Source organism: Balaenoptera musculus, chromosome 13, assembly GCF_009873245.2.
Source record: "Balaenoptera musculus isolate JJ_BM4_2016_0621 chromosome 13, mBalMus1.pri.v3, whole genome shotgun sequence".
Lineage (NCBI taxonomy): Eukaryota > Metazoa > Chordata > Mammalia > Artiodactyla > Balaenopteridae > Balaenoptera > Balaenoptera musculus.
This window is the reverse complement of record NC_045797.1, coordinates 54,450,286-54,471,667: the sequence shown is the minus strand read 5'-3', so window position 1 is coordinate 54,471,667 and position 21,382 is coordinate 54,450,286. Positions and strand designations below refer to the sequence as shown.

Sequence of the window (21,382 nt, the reverse complement as noted above, 5' to 3'; positions counted from 1 at the left end):
ACCTCACATACAAAGAAACAGCACAGTGGTTAAACACAGAGGGTCACTGAATTGAGGAAGACCTAGGCGAACAAAAGTCATGTCATGTTTCAACAAGTAATAATGATAACATGTAAACTATTTTTGAGATCTTAAGGCTGTTTATCAGAATGTGGCAAAAAAAACTCAAAACATTTAAATGTGCAAATATTATCTTTTAGATTCCCAGAGAAAACTGCCCCACTTGACCATTCGATGTTGATTTTGAATTGAAACCTTCATTTTCTATTCCCTGGTGTGTCCAAGGTGTTTAGGAAAGGTGTTTTGAAAACTGGGTTTATACAGCCCACTGGTGTCTGAGGTCCTTCCTCAGTAACACCTAAGGTATTAAGGTATTTCAGGGCATAAAGGTAGCATTGAAGCATCCATCAGCCTCAACTTCAAAGCAGTTTTTCCTCAGTTTGCTGATAAACTTATAAAGAATAGAAATAGAGGTCATTAACAGATAGTAATGGTCTAAGTTTGTATCACTGAGAGAACTATTGTTAGAGCAACCCCATATCAGTCCTCTGGATTTCTCTTTACTTTTTTCCTTTGTAAGTATATCATTTAATGAAAAATTTCCTCTTTTTTTTACAGACTATATTTCTCAATGCAAGCTCGTGGAGAGACTGATAGAGAAAAGCTGCTGTTAATGTATCAGACAAATGATCAAATAGTAAATGGACTTTTTCCTCTGAACAGGGACCTGGCATTAGAAATGGCAGCTCTTTTAGCTCAGGTAACTTCCATGTTATATAGAGCGATGTTTTGTAATGATAAAATACTAATTTCTCCACTGAATTAAATGTAGTAAAACAATATACCTTTCGTAATTCTTTAAATTCAATTTGCTGTGATTAACACCTTAAAAATTACAGGCATTGTAATTGCAGCCTGACTCCCATTGCTGACAATTGCGGTGATGTAGAATGAGACAGTATTCCATAAAGGGAATCTAGTTTCTTAATCTCTTGAAAATATCCCACTAGGCTTTGCATTTAATAAAGGAGTTTGAGTGTCGAGCTGTGGGGTTGCGGTTGCCATGCTAAAATCGTTCAGTAATCAAATAGGATCAGTCTTCTAAAAAGCTAAAGCACTTTCTTTTATTTACCTATTGTATCAATTAAGTTAAGTTGGCTGTAAACCACACACGCATGCAAATCAATAATGACAGTTAAAATGGAAGTGTTATTTGTCTCTCATATGGAGAGTGTTGGGGCCAAGGGCAGTGTGCCCCCAAATATGCCTCAGTGGCATATTGATTATTTTTAATTAAAGTTACTTAAGAAACAACTGGTGAAAAAAAATGATATATATTTAAAAAAACACTCTGACCTCCCTCTTTTCCCCTAAAAGCAGGAAATAAATCTCCCATGTGAAAGTATCCTCCCTCTACCAGGAGGATAAAAAGCATCCTTGTCAACAGAGTTAGGGAATTCAAGGCTAAGAAAGCTGTATAAACAAACTTTGTTGCTTCTTCACTAATCTGCTATCCCAAGCACAAACCCCTTTGTTTTGTTAAATCTTCATAAATAATTGTTTCTTTGTCTAAAAATGATGTATAAACAGCCTGCTTTGGTCATTTCAGGGGTCCCATTTCTATGAGACCTCTGTGCGTTCAATTGGTTTTTTTTCTCCTGTTAATCTGTCTTGTGTCAGTTTAATTATTAGACCAGCTAGAAGAACTCTAGAGGGGTGCAGGGGCGGGGGGAATCTGCCCCTCCCAGCGAGAGATAGGCATGCTGGCGCCTCTACAGGCATTAGGGGCATGCGCTTTATCCTGCCCTCCGTTCTGCTGTCATCTTCACGGTCCTGGAGGTCTGCCAGAGCTCTAGCCATTACATCAGTGTTCCAGGCATCATAATGGAGGAAGGACTGAAGAAGGGCATGCCCTCCTGCTTTTGAGAAACTTCCCAGCAGTTACACAGAACGCTTCTATTTATGTTTCTCTGTCAAAACTTAAGTCACACAACCTTGCCAACCACAAGAGAGACTGGAGAATGTGGTCTTAGCTGGGCAGCAATGAGCCCAGCTAAATTCAAGGTTTTTATTATTCAGAAAGAAGGAGAGAGAATGGTCATAAGAGACAACCCACAGTCTCTACCCCATCTGGGTCTTTGCACAGGTTAATTAAGGGAAAATGATGTGTCATTCGCTTAGATTCCCCAGGGTTTTCAGTCTTCTCACTCTACATACCATCCCAGGACATCTTACTCATTCTCTTATCTACCATCTGTGCTGATGATTCCCAAATCTTTTCTCTCCAGCTCATATTTCTTTCACGGGCTCCTTAAATTCAACATATCGGGAACTAATCATCTTCCCTTCTTTTCCTTCACATTTTGCATATTCACTGCCTCCATTCAGTCTGACAAGCAAGCTTCAAATCCAGGAATCATCACTGACTCTGCCCTCCCTGTCTCCCTTTCCCCCAGTTAAAATGTGCCCTGCCCATTTTAACTCTGTTCCCTCCTCTCCATGCTGACCACCATTGCTATGGTTCAGACCATCATCACATCCTGCCTGCTCTCCTGCATCAGGCTTCTAACTAATGTGTTTTTCTCTGGTCTGGTCCCACACACACTTCTATCCTCCATGCAGAATCTAGAGAGATTGTTCCAATTACCTATTGCTACTTAGCAAATGACTCCAAGACTCGGCTCAGAAGAACAATTTGGGCAGAGATGTATAAGGGCAGCTTGTCTCTGCTTCATATGACATCAGCTGGCATAGCTTGTAGACTGGTTGTGACTCTATAGCTGAGGGCTGGAATCATCTGAAGACTCATTCACTCGCACGTCTTGTGGCTGATGCCAGCTCTTACTTGGAACTTCTGCTGGGGAATGTCAGCCGGAAGACCTACTCGTGGCCTCTTAAAGTGGTTGCTTGTGCTCCTCACAGAATGGTGGTGGGGTGGCAAGAGCTGTCCCAGAAGAGACAAGATGTGGAAGCTGCCATTTTCTAAGGTCTGGGCCTAGAAACTGCCGTGGTGGTTTGTCAGGTAGCAGTAATATACAGTGACTGGAATGGAGATACAGCAAAAATGTGAATCTAGCTGTGTCATTCTCTTTACATGGAGGGACTGTCATGATCTAAACTCTGCCTGCCTCTCCAGCCTTATCTTTTAATACTCTCTACCTTGAACTTTATGGTCCTGAGTTGTATATGATTCACTTATTCTTACCTCGTAAACTTTACTTGTCTCCTCTGCTTGGAACACCTCTACTCCCATGCCTCTACCTGTTAACTTCAGCTTATCCTTTAATTTTCATCTTAGGGGTCACTCATTCCAGGAAAACCTTCTTGAATTCTGCCTGGATGGGTTAAATGTTCCTCTTGGGGTTTCTGTAATGCCCTGCACGTATCTATTACTGTCCTGACCCCAGTGGTTTATTATTAGTTATTTGTTTCTGCTTTGCACCACTGACTGGGGCCTTCCTGAGAGCAAGGGCTCTCTCTGTTCATCTTTGTATCTAGCACAGTGCCTTACACACAGTCCATTCTCCATAAATGTTCTTGGATGAATGACTAGTTGATAATTTAGTTTACTTTCATAACAATTTTATGGTCATCCAGACTTTAAAGCATTTAGTGCTACACTGAGTGTTCCCTTTTTGCAAGTGATAAAAAGCTGAAGAAATGAGAACTAGGTCACATTTTTTCTTGGTGATAGGATTAGGAATGATTTCCTATCACATGCCATTCTAGGCTTTGGTTCTCTAAAGGCACAGATGCTCTGTTAAAATCATTCTTATTTTTGCTAAAATTTAAGTTCATCTTCTTACTTTTTAATTTTGTGGGGAAAGCTTCTCCAAGAAAAATTATCATATCCTTTGGAGATACACACTTCTAATATTTTTTAGATGAATTTTCGGAAGGGGTAGAGAGGTAAAACCATACACCTAGAAAATTCTGAGCATATTACTAACTAAAAAGTATAATTTCTCCATCTACAAAAGGAAAATTAAATAATACCTCTGGTCTCTTCCTCAGAGTAGTTTTTGTGAAGATAAATGAAATATGCCAAGGAAATCTGAGCTCTGTAGAAGAAAATAGTTATTTCTGTTGTAGATTTGCTTATCTGTAGGTCCTTGTTGATATTCTCTGTCTTAATCAGGAAATTCTTGGAGCTGATGTTCTGATTGCTGTACATGGTGTCTGGTAAGGGGTCATGTTGATGTGAGGCATATTGGGGATTATCTGAGTTGATTCTCCAAACATTTGGAGTTGATTCTCCAAACATTTATTGTGCTCATTCTGTGCCACACAGTATGTCAGGAGCCAGAGAGGGAGACCCTGAGCTTGAATATCCCACTACAGGGTTCCCTAACAGCCAAGCTTGCCTTAAATGGCCTCTATGTTTGTAACTATTGTTTGTCCAACTGCTATATCCTTAGAGGTTAAATCCTGGTCTAAGGGTTCACAGCTAGCTGTGCTTAGTACTGCCTGGTGATAGGTGGGGACAATGAAAAGCTTGCTCTGGGGGAAGGATTTCAATGTATTTGAAGAGCAGATGGACAACTTTTATTTGGTGTGAGGAAATTGAGATGATTCCTGACTAGATAGGAGATGCGGGTGAAAAAACTGAACAGCAAAGCCAAGCCAAGAAACCATCAAGTAAGGGACCAGGTCAAGGAAACTAGAAAGTCATAAGAATAGGCTGTAAGGGCAAAGCTCAGCTGAGGAATTTAGACAGTAGCTGGTCAGATTAAGAACTAGATAAGGGAAGTCACAGGGGTCAGAATCTCAGAGGCTGGTTGTGCTAACAGCTTACTTGGAGGCAGAGGGCCCTTTTGAGATGGAGACCCAGGGCTTTCTGTAAGACCATCCCAGTCTTGATGGAACCCTCCATCTGCTTGCTGGGGAGTACTCTAGGTAAGGATGTGGATGTTCAGTATGTCCCCCACCCCATCTCACCTGTTGAGCCCTCTTTGGTACCCTATACAAAGCATTTAACAGAGATTATCACAAGTATTTATTTATTCTTCAGTCTCCCCTACTAGACAGTAAACTCTTTGAGGATAGGAACTATGTTCAACTTTTTTCTTTCTCATATAAATTAGCACAGTGCCCAGCATATAACAGGGACTCAGTGTAGGTTTGGGTGAATTAATGGGTGGGAGAGTAGATGGAGAGATGGATGGGTGAGTGGTTGGATGGGTTGGTAGAGGATGGCATCTGTGTAGCCTGTTAATGGAAGTAAGGATTGAACATTGTTTCATTCAGGGAAAAGGGGGAATGAAGGGCTTTATTTCCAGAAATGACAGAATAATAGATTGAGGGGATGAATACAGTAACATTTATGGAGAAAATCTAGGAAGAAAGTAATGAGAAAATAGTACTTGCTCCCATGATGTTCGGTAGAGATCCTGAAAAAGTCCAAGTAATACTTTTTAAAGATTTTTCATAGCTTTATAACTTTTTAATTTTTCACTTCTAACTTCTATTTTGCCTTACTATTATCAACCAAAATGGTACCTTAAAAATGAAAAATTATCTGGTGCTGTTACAGGCAATGGTAGAGTAAGTGACCTTTAGCAAATACTACCAGATATTAACCTAGAGTGATTAATGTAGAAATGAAACTGGAATGTTTAAATTATAGATTTTTTTCATAAGTAGACTTCAAATGAAATTTAAATTTAAATAATAGTATTTATATATGATTATAAATTCCATAATCACACAATCATGACAAATAGATTTATATATTGTATGTTATAAAAAATGTTTAGAAAAAAAAAAGCGAATTTTCTTTCTTAAAATTCTTTTTTAATATCCTGTATTTTCTCTTTTTTGGGTTTCCACTTAGGTGGAGATTGGAGATTTTGAAAGACCTTTTTCTACTCCAGCAGGGCATGTTACTAATCATTGCAAAGCAAATCAAACTATAAAACAACTCATAGAGAAATTTTATCCTAAAAGGTATAGAGATGACTCTTCTGAAGAACAGTTAAGGTAAAGAACTATTTGTAACTCTTGAAAAGTCAGATGCACACTAGTTTTTCAGTGACATTTTTCTGTTCAAATTTTAAAGATGAAAAAAATTGTACATAACAATTTTCTCAGGATTTTTAAAATACTGTTGAATACCAAGAGGTTATAGTTCTTTTTATTTAGGATGTGCCTAGAAACTGTAGTATCTAGATTTAAACTTTTTTTAATGAGAAAAAAATCTACCTTAATTTAGAAGATCTACTTTTCATTTGACCTTATTCATTCTTGTCCAAATTAATCGTGCTAATAAAGAAAAGGAAAAAATTGGCTAATAAGGTGTTTAATTTTATGAAGTGTTTACCAAAAAATTTTTATCTCTTAGGGTATTCCATTATAAACAAATTGGAATAAAAATAAACTATCTTCTTATGCAAGATTTTTTTATTATAATATAAAATTTTAATTAAACTGAACTAATTTGGAGTTTTGATTTTTGAGACCATATAAAGAAAAGCTGTAGATTCAAAATAGAGGCAAATCCAATTCACCATGAATTTTTCCAAAACAGAAACATTTGAGATCAGCCTGTTGTCTGTATAGAATAAGTGGTTGCCTTCGTGCTTTTGTTTAAGAGGTTTCCCCTGCAGCCAGCATCTCTCCAAACCAGGAGTGGTAGCACCTAAAATTCCACTGTTGGGGATTCATTCTTCAGTCTTGACTTCTTGTACTTTTCTTTAAAAATGAAAGTTATTCGCATGAGAAATTACCTTTTTAACTAATTTATGCGAAGGTTTGATGTTAGCTTATCAGATTTTAAAATTTTACCTAAAGGGGGTGGGGAGCGGGGAACTTAGGTCATACATACTGAGAGCACTAACCGTACGAGAATTTGGTGGAAGGAATGCTACAAAAAGGACAAGGGGTAGACAGTGGTGAGATGGGACTCACAAAACAACAGCTTCACCTAGGTTGTGAGTATGTTTCCCGGTGGTGCTTAGGATCGGCTCAAGGGGAGCTTTATCTTGGGAGGATGATACACTGTTTATGTGCTTTTGTTTTGTGTTTTTGTTTTTGTTCTTTTCTTTTTTTAGGCAGCTTTGCCAGCGACTGTCAACCAGATGGATGGCCCTCCGGGGACACAGTGCTGCTGATTGTGTGCGAATCTATTTGACAGTAGCCAGGAAGTGGCCATTCTTTGGTGCCAAATTGTTTCTTGCAAAAGTAAGAAAGAATGGGGGGCTATTCAGTTCAGTAAAATATAAAGTGATAACCTGAGTAACCCCAGGTTTAGTACATTTGGCTTTTTAAAAGAACATAAGGAAATTTCCAACAATTTAAAGAAAACCATGAAGGGACACTAAGGAAAGGGCAGGAAAGCCATCAGCGTCTCTGTCTTTTCCCTTCCGTTCCACTTCCCCGTACCGTAAATCATTTCTTACACTCAGTAGGCTTAATCGTTAGACTGAAGACAACAGCTGAACTCTGCTTTCTTCTCTTTATTCATTCATCCATTCACTCATTTACTCTCTCACTCATTTGCTCATTCATTTAGTATTTATGAATTCTGTTTGCCAAACTTTGAGCTAAGCTCTAGGGATACATAAGCCCATGGTTTCAGATAGATTGTACTCACACTTCCAGGAACTCACAACCAGTATTGCAATAGGTCTGGAAACAACTACTGTGTGGAGAATATGGTTAAGGGTGACATGAACAGAGTGATGCAGGAACACTGAAGAAGGAGAGATGAAACCTGCTGGGGGTTAGATTAAGAGGCCTGTCCAAATGCACACGTTAATAAATGGCAGATCTGGGTCTCAAACCCAGGTCTGCTAATTCACTCCTCTTTCCATTATACCACACTGCCTGCTCCCCAGGTGAGATTTTAAATAATAAGATGTTGTTGTGTTATTGCAAATGCTGCATTGCATTTACACTGAAAAATATTTCTGTAATTTTGCTTAGCATTTATTATGTAATGTATTTTCACCTCTTCATAGCCCATAACCCCATCATCACTTGGAAGTACTTTCATGTGGCTGGCTATACACGAGGATGGTTTAAGCATCTTAGAATACAACTCCATGGTAAGATTAAATCCTTAAGTTCTGCATTGAGTCAACTATTTCCATTGCTCAGTGTACTGTAAACAGAAGGTAATGATATCTTAATCGGACTTTTCTCATACACAGAAAACACTCTGCCTAATACTATATAATGAATAGTCATTTTACAACTATAACTATGGTTACAATTTAATCTTTTAAATCGAGATTAGACAGGTTATATATTGTGTATGAGAAAAATATTAAGATACCATGACTAAATTGCAATCATGGTTGTATTTGTAAAATGACTGTTCATTTATTGTGTTCGGAAGATTGCTTCCTGTGTAAAATGAAACTGTTGAAGATAACATTAAGGTAGAAACTTTAGTTACCAAAGTTTTAAGTTCAGTTTCACGAAGCCTTCTATAACAATTTCTATACTATCCCATAATATCAATTACCAGTTCATTTGTACAGACAGTATCTTAGAGCTTTTTACATGATTAAATATAAAGTCAAACTGTGATTTCTATTTATTCATTTATTTATCTGAAATTTTCTATCATATTTTATATGTATCAGAGTACTTTTTAAATTTTTGTTCTTTTTTTTTTTTTTTTAACCTGGTAGGCAAGGATTGCTAAATTCACCTGGTAGGTGTAGTGGGCTCTCCTACTTGTGGCTATAGTCAGGATCACTGAGAATTTCTTGGAAACGAGGTTATCCTTTAGTGTTATAGTAAATGTTTCTCCTTATAATTGCTGAAAAACTTTTTTGAAGGCGTTTATGTTTCCTGAATGCCTTTTAGTTCTTGAATAGATAATCTGAAGATAGATTATATAAAGTCAGTGACTTAAAGTCAACAGAAATAGTACACGACTATTGAGTTACCTTAGCTAAGTAAACCAGTTCCTAGATCCAGCGAGATGGACATGCAGGTCAGGAAGTAGACATTGCCAGCCTGCAGCACTAGAGGTGTTCAGTGCTAAGATGGTCTGCTCAGAATCTTGCAAGCTAATCATTAGATACGCAGATTCCTTTCCTTTTAGTCTGTACATCTTTGACTTATAATTTTTAAATTGTTTTAGTAACACATTGGGAAAAAATATTTGCTGCATGTATGATGAAGGGTTGGTATCCTTTATGAATGTGGATGTCTTATCAAACAGTAAGGAAATGATGAACACACCAATAGACAAATGGGCTGAGGCAACTCACAGAAGAAATACTAATGTTCAATAAATGTATTTTTAAATGTTAATCTCACCATCAATCAAATAAGTTCAGTTTAATACAGTGAGATTCTACTTTTCACCAATCAGATTGGCAGAGCTTCAAAAGAATGATGATATCCTGTGTTAGCAAGACTGTAATGCTGGGAATGTAAATGGGTATAACCTTTTTGAGTTTGGAAAGATTTACTTTTTTGAGATAGCAATTTCAGCTGTTGAGGTTTATAACCAAAGAAATAATTAGGCTATGTGTATTATGAAATATGTCCCAAAATATTCATTGGAGTATTGTTTAAGATAGTAACAAATAAAAAAAACTTAAATATTCTTCAATAGGAGATTAGTTAAATAATGTCTATGTGACTATAAAATCCAAATAAATGTCTATAAAATCATTTAAAATGTTATACAAGTACATTTGTTGTCATGGAAGGATGTTCATAACATGTTAAGTTAAAAGAAGCAGAATGTTAAAAAAGAAGTAGTATGCATGATACTGTTTATGTTTACATATATCAAAGTTTATATATCAGGGTGAACTATGTGGATTTGCCAATATTTGACCTTTTTTTACCTTAAAAAGCATCAGTTTCATATGGTTCAACCAGATAGATAGATAGATAGATAGATAGATAGATAGATAGACAGACAGACAGACAGATAGAAATCTTAAGGACAAATACAGTGTAAATGCTATGTAAATAGTTGCTGGTGCACGGCAAGTTCAAGTTTTGCTTTTTGGAACTTTATGGAATTTTAAAAACATATTTTCCATCTGCAGTTGGTTGACCACATCATCATTTTAATGGAGATACATGTTATTAATCATCTCTCATCTTTCTTTGAAAATAAAGATTGTATGACATACTTACTTTTATTTCTCTTTGAAGAGGTTAATAATCAGCTATGTGTACAAGAGTCTAATGACCTTTGGAGGTTATCAAGATGATTTTATGATAGTCATTAACAATGCACATTCAAAGGACAAACCAACAGAGAAATTACTTTTTGCCATGGCAAAACCCAAGGTGAGTAGAAGGCTTTGTGCTAACTTTTTTATGCTAGTTGTTTTCATACTAAAACATGTATTGTGCAAAGAGTAAGTTCCTCATGGGAAAACAGACTACTTACAATCAAACAACTATTGGTCCAAATTCTGGCTTACCTCATCTTTCTAAACCTTGGTTTCTTCATCTAAAAAATGGTATGATGCTATGGTGCTACCTTTTTTTTTTCTGGATTAAGAATAAAATGAAGGCATTGTAAAGTATTTATAGCCCAGTGCCTGGTATACAGAAAATTCAAAGTAAGTGGTCCTGGCATAAGTTGTTATTGTCAGGTACTTTATACACATTACCTTATTTACTTGGAGTAATTCACTTTATAGACTCATTAGTGAGAAGAGTGAGGTTTTAAAATTAAGGCATACTTGTTTCTTTATTATTTTTAGCAAACTGTGTAGTTTTAATGTCTCTAAGTAAAAGCAATAAATAAAAGGGCTGCATTCTAACATGTAACTCTGATTTTAGGAAAAAGAATGAGAAATTAATTTTTCTAAGACTTTGTCTTAAAATTCTCAACTAAAAGAGACTACTTTTTTAGAATTTGAAACTTTAAAAAATGGCATATATGTTTCTTAAATCTATACTTAAGTGAAGTCAGATAGTAAGTGTAGAAGATCATGGCACACTCAGTGCTTTAGTTTAAAGAGTTGATATAATACACTGAATTTCTTATTCATGTATTCACAAATGTGGCTTTAGGATAACTGGTAGAATTGTACTACTGTCACATTTTCTAATATTGCCACTAAATTTGATTTTTTTTTTTTCAAGTATCACTTTCTGCTGGTTTAAGGAATGGGAAAATAGGTCAGTGCCTTGATGGTGCTGAACATGTAAGTACAGTTGACTCTTGAACAACATGGGTATGAACTGCACGGGTCCACTTACACATGGATTTTTTTTCAGTAGTAAATACTACGTTACTACACAATCCATGATTGGTTGAATCCATGGATGTAGAACCGCGGATACAGAGGAACCGTGGCTACAGAGGGGCACTGTAAAGTTATGCACGGATTTTTGACTGCTTAGAGTGTTGGGGCCCCTAACCCCTGTGTTGTTCAAGGATCAACTGTACTGTGCTGCTTGATCTGGTTAAAAGGGAAATCTGGTAGCCCGGGCACTTGCAGATGGAGACCACCCATGGCCAACCCTTCACTCTCTGTTGGAAGTGATGAGAACTTCTCAGGAGAATAACAATTCCATTTTTCTTGTTTTAGATTCTTGAAATCACTCTTTTGATTGCCAGCTACATAAACAACTTCTATCAGCAGAAGGCAGTTCACCACCTGTCTGCTCCAGCGCTGCTCTCAGCTCGGACCCAGGGTCCTCAAGCCAGGGTGATGGGAAGCCAGCCCCTTCTGTCAAGCAGACCAACCAAAGGCCCCACTTTACTCTGAAAGCTCAGGGGCCTGAACATTCACTCCCTGTCCTCTAACCAATGGCTGCATCAGCTCCAAATAAGTTCATTTACATCCTGGCAGCATGGCACACACACAGTAGTAGTCCATTCTTTAAAAATAATGAGGGTTACTCTCTTTCATTTGATTCATAAATATTCAAATGAATGCTAGTAATAAGACCTAAACACAGATTTTCCCACGTGCTGATTTTCTCTTAGCTTAACTGGGTTAGAATTTGTCATTTTTTCCCATCACCTTCTCCTTTGCCATCAGACACATCAAGGCTTTTTTCTCTTTTTTAAAAAAATATTCTAACAATCTTTAGAAAGTGAGATTCAAGGGAGTTTTTCCAAGCTCTCATTTGGCAAACCAGTTGATTATTTGGAAATGCTCATTGCCAAAAAATTAAGTACTGTAATTAAATGTGCTTTTAATTAATGAGATGGTGTTTAGAAAGAAGTAGAGTATACAGTTTAAGAAACAGCTGCAGGGTGGTGTTGAAGGGTAAATTTTAGAGCAAGTGCAGTGTCTTTTGGCCCTATGAATCATTGTGTGAGAAAACAGGAGCTAGGTAACCAGAACTTCCTATGTGGTTTTAGAAAGTGTACCCTGTCACCTTTTCAGATCACTGGAGTGTAAAACTTAAAATGAGACAGTGATTCCTGACATTCTTTGGCTGTCAACATAACCCAAGTTCTCTGGGATATTGCCCACATTTCATTGCATTGGTGCTGGGTCATCTTGACCTTGCTTTGTTAAGTAATAATATCTATGAAAACAAAGACCATTCTTAAAGCTTTGCCTCATAGAGTCCTTTTTAATTATAGTTTGAAAATAAATTCCCAAAAAATATTTTTTAAAAAGAAAGAGAAAGTAACTCTTCTGTCAAAGGAGGTAAATTTTAGTTGAAAGAGTCTAGAAACGTATTACTTTACTAGGTTACATAAGTGGTCAGTACTTTCCAGTTTGTGTCAAAATAAAGTACTTATTATTCATGATAAAAATGAAACTGTGATAAGACATGAAAATTATATTGCAAAAATGTTTAATTGAAATAGTAATCATGAGTATACTTAATTTTATTTATGTGTAGGATATTTTATATTTATATTTTGGATGTATATTTATCACTCTGTGTATGGTATTTTTTTAACCAATTGGAGAAAAAAAGTTAGCTGCTGAATTAATTTGTTGGCAGAGCCTTCATGTTTTCTTTTTTGCTGCTTTCTCCCTATGGCAATGTACTGTTCTCACAGTAAGCCTTTTAAAAATGTTCCATCCCATGTTAGCATCCTTCGAAAGGACAGAGCCAAGAAATATACTGATCAAGTAAGATTTTGCTTTAGCCAAGAAATATACTGATCAAGTAAGATTTTGCTTTATTGGTAGTGACAAAGGTAAAAAAAAACCCATAGAAATAGATTGCCATTTACTATTTCTCCTAAATCTTTTGAACCACAACCACTCACTGGGTAAGCAAATTAATTTTTGAGAATAAATTGGTTACCAGTCTGAGATGACTCTCAGGAGCCTTTTGGCTGGGATACAGTAGTTTCTGAGTTCCCAGAAAACCATGTAATAATCATTAGTTGGTGAGCCACAGGCTTGGCAGAGCTGTTACATATGTGTGAGGACTTTATTCTCAGGCAATAGTTAGTTCACCATCTGGTAAGCCCCCCCAAAATCTAATTTAAACAAGTAGTGAAGGCTTAGCTTAAATGGAAGTACCGTAGACTTGGCATTTATTTTTGATAGAGCAGAGATAAAATATTTTGATGGAAAGAAATCAATTTTCTGTAACTGATGATGTGAAAATTTTATTTTCTGGGAAATTACTTTCATATAGCCATTTAAAAAATTCCAAGTATGTTATTATGATTGGTTACAAGAGAGTAATGGTACATGTTTAATTGTAATATTTGTCTCCTATCATTTTCTTCCCTTTCAATCATAATAAATGATTTACAAAACCCATTTCAAGCATTATCTTTTGAATAATCTTCAAGAAATACCTAATGTTTTCATTGTCAAAGCTGAGGTGTACTACTATTGAAAATGGTAGTTATTACCTCCTTCTCTTGCACTCATGCTTTGTCTTCTGTGTTGCTTTGTTTTATCCATATAAAAGGAAGCTGTTTTGGCAAATTGTAAGTTTCATATGTATGTATGCATATTGACAGATATACAATATGTATAAATCATGGGGTTCTCCCATGATTTCATAATAAGCTCCTTATGGGTAAGTTGATTGGACTGTGTCTAAAATTTTATTTTAAATGCTCTAGATTTCTGTGTGTGTCCTTAAAGTCAAATACTGCCATAGCTTAGAAATGAATTTAACTCTCAATTTACAAGAAAAGTTAGTCACAACTTATAAAGTATTTGCTTGAAAAATGTGTTTATCAGTGGTTGTTTGGACATTTTTTCCATAGGAAAAAATTACATGGTAGTCAGGTTCCTGTAACAATACTTGTAACCCATAATTGTACTGAAATATAATCCTGAAGAATTAACCACCATGGATAACCATATTTCTCTAGAAAAAGGCTTTAAGTGGTCCTGAGATGCCAAGAACACATTTCACCCATCCACCCACCTCCTAGCTGTCATGGAATTTGGACTTCACTGCAGAGTCTCTGGGCTGATTGCAGGGGAGCAAAGGCTTTGGGAATGTGGGGAGTGAGGAAGCAAAAGTGAGTAGCAGGACTAATAAGGTGGAGAAGCTTTTCTGCTAACTGGTTCATGCGGGGACCGCATCTCCTCTCACATTTCCCCCTATTCTCTTTTTCCTAAAGGAAGAAAGGGATTTTATTGCTACAAGAGTACTTCATTTAGCAGGAAATATGCCAATTTCCTCCAGAGAGGGAATGAGTTGATTTTCCTAGTTCTTGTTTGAAAAATTCCAGAAAAGGACTCTGACTGGTCCAACTCATGTTAGGTGTTTAACCTCAAACACTCATATTAGTAGAATGCTTAAGTAAATTATTAAAAATCTATATAGTGGAACCTTATGCAGCCATCAAAGCTATGTTTATTATGGGTTTTTTAAAAATTGATATGGGAAAATACATGTTAAAATCAGAATGTTAACAAACTTTACAGTAAAATCTCAACTCTGTGAGAAAAAAGATTGGAATAAAATACATCAACATGTTTAATAGTTGTTACTCCTGGTATTTGCTTATTATACCCTCTTAGTTTTTTCTCTATACTATTTTTTTCTACAATAAGCTTATGTAACTTTGAAAAAATATAAAAACTCTCACTTTCTGGGCTATTGTTAATAGCCTCCGTATGGACTTCTAGACTCCAAAGCACCCCTCACATAGCTGCAAAAAATTATCTCATTGAAACAGGTCTAGTCATGGCACACCCCTGTTTGAAATCTTATTTGGTCTCTCATCACCAACACAGTAAAATCCAGACTGCAGGATCCTTCACTGTAGCTCAATCTACCTGTCCAGTTTGCTCTCCCACCTTAGCCCCACCAGGCACTTTATATGCTTCCACCCCAAACTATTCACAGGTCCCCAAATACACTCTGCACACACCTTTATCCTTTTGCACTGTTGCTCATTTCATCCAGCAAGCAGCAAAAAACTGTCTCCTCCTCCATCACCACCATTGAAATCTGTGAGTCTTCTTGGGCTGATTCAGAAGAGGAGCTCAAATCTTTGTATATTTTACCTTGAGAACAATTTTCATCTACCCAGGAAAGTCACTTTCTTCGTCCAAGTATGAAGCCTCAGGAGGCATAAGGGTAGAAAAGGGAACTCACCTGCTTAATCAGATCAAGGTGAATCAACTGAAGCACTCCTGAATCAGTGCTGGTGATTAGGGCCCAGGCAGATAACCTTCACCTTCCTGGTTACCAGGCTCCCTCCTTCAACCACGTATCCCAGTTACCCAAATCATTATACTTTAAAATGCTAGTACTGTGCCTAGTCCACAGAATACACCTGGCAAAATGATAGCTGCCATTATTGTCCATATCAATAGGGCTTCCCAACTAACATGCAAAGGGGTTCTAAAGTTCCAGAACCCAAATCATTGGCGATTCATTACAATTTGTCCCACATCAGTTTGTGAGTTTATAGGCAATGCTGATTCAATGATGGATGTATCAGCCTCACTTGCTACCATCCTTTCTCCATTGAACTTCCCTCCATTACTTCCCTTCCTATGTGCAACTGTAGTCTTCTATGTCTCTAAAATGCACCTACGTGTTGGGAGAATTTTGTCCCCAAAGATTTTATCTGAAGTGAATGCCTTTTATTTCCTATGAACCATCTGCTTCATTTCCTTGTGTTTCTTTCTTCAAAGTTGCTGATCAGCAGCTTACCTCACCATAATAACAAGTATTAAGCACTTATAATGTTTCAGACACACATAAGTTATGTTTCACATGTATTTATCTCATTTAAAACTCATAATTTCCCCCTGCTTTACAGGATCGGAAACTAAGGCTCAGAGAAATTGAGTTATTTTCCATTGTGGCAATGTGGCAACTTAGCTAGTGTGGCTGAGTCCCGACTTCAATCTAAGTTTGTCTTATTCCAAAGCCCACATTCTTGAACATTACAACATAGAGACTAAGCCAAATGGCAGAACAGTAGAGGAACAGTTTCTCCTTCACTCAATCAGCTCATCTTGGGTTAGAGGGCCTGGGTTAGCATTCAAAACAGATCAAGTACTGTCACTGCCATGAATGTTTCACCAACTCCTTAAGGCATAATTAGTCACTTGTTCTAATATAAGTTGTTTGTACCTCTCTGCAATAGCTTATATCTCTGGCTTCCTTTGGGTTATTATAATTAGTTGTGTATGTCATATAGTAATGATGTTTTTTATTGATTTGGAGATAAAGTAAATGAAGTGTTATGGAGATGCATTTGCTTTATTAACTTATTAATAAATGATGTGCTATTGCATAAAACCTGAAACAACCAAACAAGCAGAAAGTTGGAAAATACTAAAATCGTAAATATTGTTTGCCTCTAGTAAATCACTAGAAAACAGCTCAGGAGATTGTTTCGTTCTCCATTCCCAATTCACTGCTTTTGGGGAGAGAAAAGTAATTGAAGAGAGAGAGACCCCTGGCATATAAATAGTCGGTACTCAGTAGAATACTTTTTGAATAAAAGAACACTTCCAGCCCTGAGTTTTTAGGTCCCAGATTTATTACCACTTGTCGCCTCTCTCTCCCACCCTAACGGATGAAGCTGAGAGGCGCGAAAAGAACGCCGAAAACTACATTTCCCATGATGCCCCTCTTCTGCACGCAACCTTTACTTGTGACGTCGCTACCATAGCAACCCAAGAGCCTCGCGCAGAGCTCGCGGTCCAGCTGATTCTAGGCTGGGCCCTACGCGGAGACCACGACACTGGGGCGGCCGAGCCACGATGCCCAGGTATCCCTGCAACCCTGCTTGCGCCTGGCTTATGCTCCCCTCGAGAGCCTCCTTTCTTTCCCAACCCAGCCAGGAAGGGGTGGAGATGGGGGGAGGGGTGGAGGGAGAGGCCGCTGCGGGTATATTTGGGGAGAGGAGATCCTCGCGGGACCCGTTGGTGGAAGAAAATTGTGAGTTCGTCCTCTTTGCAGTTAGTTCCTGTCTTGTTGGTCAAGGATCCGTAGGCACTATCCTTGAGAGTGTGGATTCTGCCGAAAGCAAGTAGAAAAGTTCCCCAGGTGGAAAAGTTATGAGATTTTGAAAGATCTTTCAACTCCAATTATTCACTTTTTCAATAAGAGTTTCTCGAGGGTTAGGGAATGTTCTAGGAACAGGGTTTCAGGCGGTGAGCCAGACCACAAGCCACTTCCTCAGGGACCTCGGCTCCGGGTGCAGGGGTTCACGACAACAATAAAGGAGCCTAACTTGTGAAGGCACTGTGAAGAATGTAAGGCCATATTTAAACGGGCAGCAGGGGTGGGGGTGGGATTTTAGCAAATACATTTTAGCTCTTCAATTCTATGATATCTATTTTAGTTGCTTGTTATCAAGGTCATACCTAAACCTTCTCTAAACGACTTATAAGGACATCGGGAGAGAGGAGTCCTGGAGTCCATCACAGAGCAGGAAAGTCTGTTTTTCTCACATGGTGGATGGGCGGTGTGATCTCTGTTGAGTTGATGAACCTTAAGCTTCCCATCACGGTTTAATTGGTTACAACACATCCTTCTCTCTTTTCTGCTGGGAACTTGGAAAGAAGATAATCACATTATGAAGAAATAGTGTGTAATTGAAGAGCAAACAGGCCCGGACTGAGTTCTTAGGGGCTCACCTGTGAAATAAATGTGTGAATTTTAGTGCAGACATTTAGGGACACCTGTTTTGATCTTTTCTAACCCCTTTTTTTCATTCCTAGTTCTTGAATAATAATGATTATAAACACTCACTGATTTTAGGTGATTATGTATAGGCCAGGCCCTAACCTAAATGAATTATCACATTTGAACAGTCATGGCAATCCTATGATGTTGGTATTCTTTTTTATCAGCATTTTAGAGGTGAAGAAACAGGTAAGCCTGGGGACTAGCACAGAAGCTTTCATATATTAGGCGCTCAAGAAATACTTGTTGACTTAATAAAGGAATGAAGGATCCAGAGAGGTCAGGTAATTTGCTCAAGTTGGCATACTCTATGTAGAAAGTAGTAGATTCGAGCTTGTAACACATCAAATCTTTCTCATGTTTTTTTAGTTCAATACTCCATAATTCATTTAGGCTTTACTTTTTAAAAAAATGATATAATCTTATTTGTATAAAATTATATGAGTGTGTAGAGAGGTAAGTGAAAAGATGACTTTCAAAAGTGATTTTAGGTGATTTTCCCCCTTTTTTATATTTTAAAAAAGGAATCTTGAGCCAAAAAATATATAATTTAAAAAAGAAAGCCAAAAACTATTTCAGGGGGCAAAGATTATGTGGTACACTGGCTTTACACATTCCCCCTTTTCCTAGATGTTGGTGGTTTTCAAGTTGTGCATTTCCAGAAGTCATTGTACATTCATGTGTGTCTGAGACACTAACACATACAGCTTTCAGCCTTGCCCGGAAGCCCCAAATCAGACAACCTCAAATCCTGGCAATAAAGACTCTGCTTATCATTTTCCGCTTCAATCTAGTACAAAGAGAATGACTAATCCTCCGAAGTTTTACCAGTAAATTGTCCCCCCCGCAAACAATGTTGATTTGTTTTATAAATCTGACTGAAATAAAATTTCTTTGGGCTGGAAAGAAATTTTTGAAAGGATTCTTTTTTTGTTTCCCTGAATTTTGGTTTTCTGCCTCATATAGTGAAACTCTCTGGGAAATCGCAAAAGCTGAAGTGGAAAAACGGGGAAGTAATGGAAGTGAAGGCGATGGAGTTGAAACTGGAGAAAAGTCTGTTTTCTTCATTGGCAGTAAAAACGGGGTAATGCATTTTTTCCTACTTTTTTTTCCCAAGTATTGTAATGATTTAACAACCAGTGGCAAAATTTATTGTAATACTTCGATAAAAATTTAGGTACTTCATAAAGGAGCTGTTACAGTGGAGGATTACTGGACTGAATGTCAATATTATGACATAGTATGAGTGTGTTTCATGTTTGGTAATTGCAATCATTGTTGCTTTTGTTGTGGTCATCCATGTACAATGCTTGGTGTCAGTCTATTTATGTCTTGTAAAAATAAAATACAGTGTGTGTGTGTGTGTGTGAATAAAAAAAAAAAAAAAAAAAAAAAAAAAATTTAGGTACTTCAGCCCTTTAACCAGATGACCAATCTTTGGCCTGCTGGTTACATTGGCTCTGGTTGGGCCCTGTTCACGGGTGGGTAGGGACTAACACCCAGCCTTTCTCTTCTTGTCAAGCGGTGTGTCCTGACCTGGGCCACGGCAGCCCAGAGGAAGGGGCATGTGTTTCTGACTAGACAGCCCAGAGGAGTTATCTTTTCCCAGTTTGCACAAAGTCACCATAAATATTGATACTATTCTGATGGTCATATTTATAGGTAACTTGTACAGCTGAAACAAGCATATAGATAATAAAAACATGAACCATATAGAGTATAATACATTTAACTTTCACTGTCTTAAACTAGTGTCACAGAAATGGAAGGAACCTTGAAGATATCTACTCTTCTTTTTTTTAAAGGCGATATACTGGTTTTTTAAAATAAATTTATTTATTTTATTTTTGGCTGCGTTGGGTCTTTGTTGCTGTGTGCAGGCTTTCTCTAGTTGCGGTGAGTGGGGACTACTGTTCGTTGTGGTGCACGGGCTTCTCGTTGTAGTGCATGGGCTTCCCATTGCAGTGGCTTCTCTTGTTGTGGAGCACGGGGCTCTAGAGCACAGGCTCAGTAGTTGTGGCGCACGGGCTTAACTTCTCCGCGGCATGTGGGGTCTTCCCGGACCACAGCTCAAACCCGTGTCCCCTGCATTGGCAGGCGGGTTCTTAACCACTGAGCCACCAGGGAAGCCCTAGTCTACTCTTCTGCAATAGGGATTCTTACTCTGGGATCCATGGAGGTACTTCTTGGGGTCTGTGAACTCCCTAGAAATGTATGCAGAATTGTGTGTGATTGTGCACTGGTGCTTTTTTTTTAATGAGAAATTAGATTCCCCCAGGGTTCTAGTCACTGTAAACAGTGGTTGTATGGTCTAGGTTTGAATATTTCCAACAATGGGGATGTTCTCTTTTATAAGGCAGGCTGTTTCTGTTTTTGTTTCTAGAAAATCCTAGTTACAAAGCCTTGTTGCTGGAAAATTGCAATCTGTTTCATTGTAACTTCCACCCCTTGGTCTGAATTCTGACCTGTAAAAGTATGCGAGTAAGTCTAATTTTACTCTTCTACTTGTTAAACCTTCAAATATTTAAAAATTGCCCTTCAAATAGTTCTGGCAACCACCTTGTCTCCCTGAGTCTTTCTGTTTCGGCTTTAACGTTTCTTTCAGCCATGCCTCTGTGTCAGGGACTCTATATCAGTCAGTCATGGATTGTCTTATCTGCCGTGATTCTAATGTGTATTTCTCATGATGGAACAGAATTTTTGAAGTTTTCCTTAACAACTGTAGAAGGTTTAGACACTGTCCGTGTCATGGACTCTACACGTCATGGATTATCTATCTGTCATGATCCTAGTAACTCAACTGGAATTATTCTAGTGTGAAATTCTCAGGATAAAACAGAATTTATCAGGTTTTGTTTACCTACTGTCAACTAGAGCAGGTCTGCCAGCTTCTCTGTCGCCAGATGCCGTGTTCCTGTTATTGTACAGAAAAATATTAGTAATCACATAACCCTGGTCACTAAATTTGAGCTTGGGATCAAGCCTTTTTCATTTATGATGTTGTTTTGTCGTTAATTTTATTAGATTGGATCTTTTGTTACAGTCTGTTTTTATTGTTATCTTAAATTACTTTTATTAAAGTAATTCATGTATGTGGTTTAAGAGCTTAAAGACTATCAAAAGATAAATGAACTTACTTACAAAACAGAAATAGACTCACAGACATAGAAAACAAACTTATGCAGACTTCCCTGGCAGTCCAGTGTTTAAGACTTCTCCTTCCAGGGCAGGAGGGTGCTGGTTCGATCCCTAATCCAGAGCTAAGATCCCACATGCCTCGCGGGCAAAAAAACAAAACGTAAAACAGAAGCAATATTGTAACAAATTCAATAAAGACTTTAAAAAT

The 21,382-nt window shown here is 37.6% G+C and overlaps 2 protein-coding genes across 3 annotated transcripts in view; both read left to right on the top strand.

Annotated features, from left to right (window-relative positions):
- PLEKHH2 (pleckstrin homology, MyTH4 and FERM domain containing H2) overlaps positions 1-12,002 on the top strand; it is a 111,987-nt gene extending 99,985 nt beyond the window's left edge. Inside the window, exons 25-30 of the mRNA XM_036874029.1 lie at positions 619-760; positions 5,834-5,979; positions 7,050-7,179; positions 7,959-8,045; positions 10,129-10,266; positions 11,523-12,002. Coding sequence (XP_036729924.1) covers positions 619-760; positions 5,834-5,979; positions 7,050-7,179; positions 7,959-8,045; positions 10,129-10,266; positions 11,523-11,702 — 823 coding nt within the window. The 3' untranslated portion in view covers positions 11,703-12,002. The remainder of the gene's footprint in view (positions 1-618; positions 761-5,833; positions 5,980-7,049; positions 7,180-7,958; positions 8,046-10,128; positions 10,267-11,522) is intronic.
- Positions 12,003-16,946: 4,944 nt separating this feature from the next.
- The window catches only part of DYNC2LI1 (dynein cytoplasmic 2 light intermediate chain 1), a 46,844-nt gene continuing 42,408 nt past the window's right edge, over positions 16,947-21,382 (top strand). Inside the window, exons 1-2 of one of the 2 annotated variants that reach the window (XM_036872465.1) lie at positions 16,947-17,116; positions 19,003-19,120. In XM_036872465.1, the coding sequence (XP_036728360.1) occupies positions 17,109-17,116; positions 19,003-19,120 (126 nt within the window). In that variant the 5' untranslated portion in view covers positions 16,947-17,108. The remainder of the gene's footprint in view (positions 17,117-19,002; positions 19,121-21,382) is intronic. The other variant, XM_036872464.1, reaches the window with a different exon arrangement.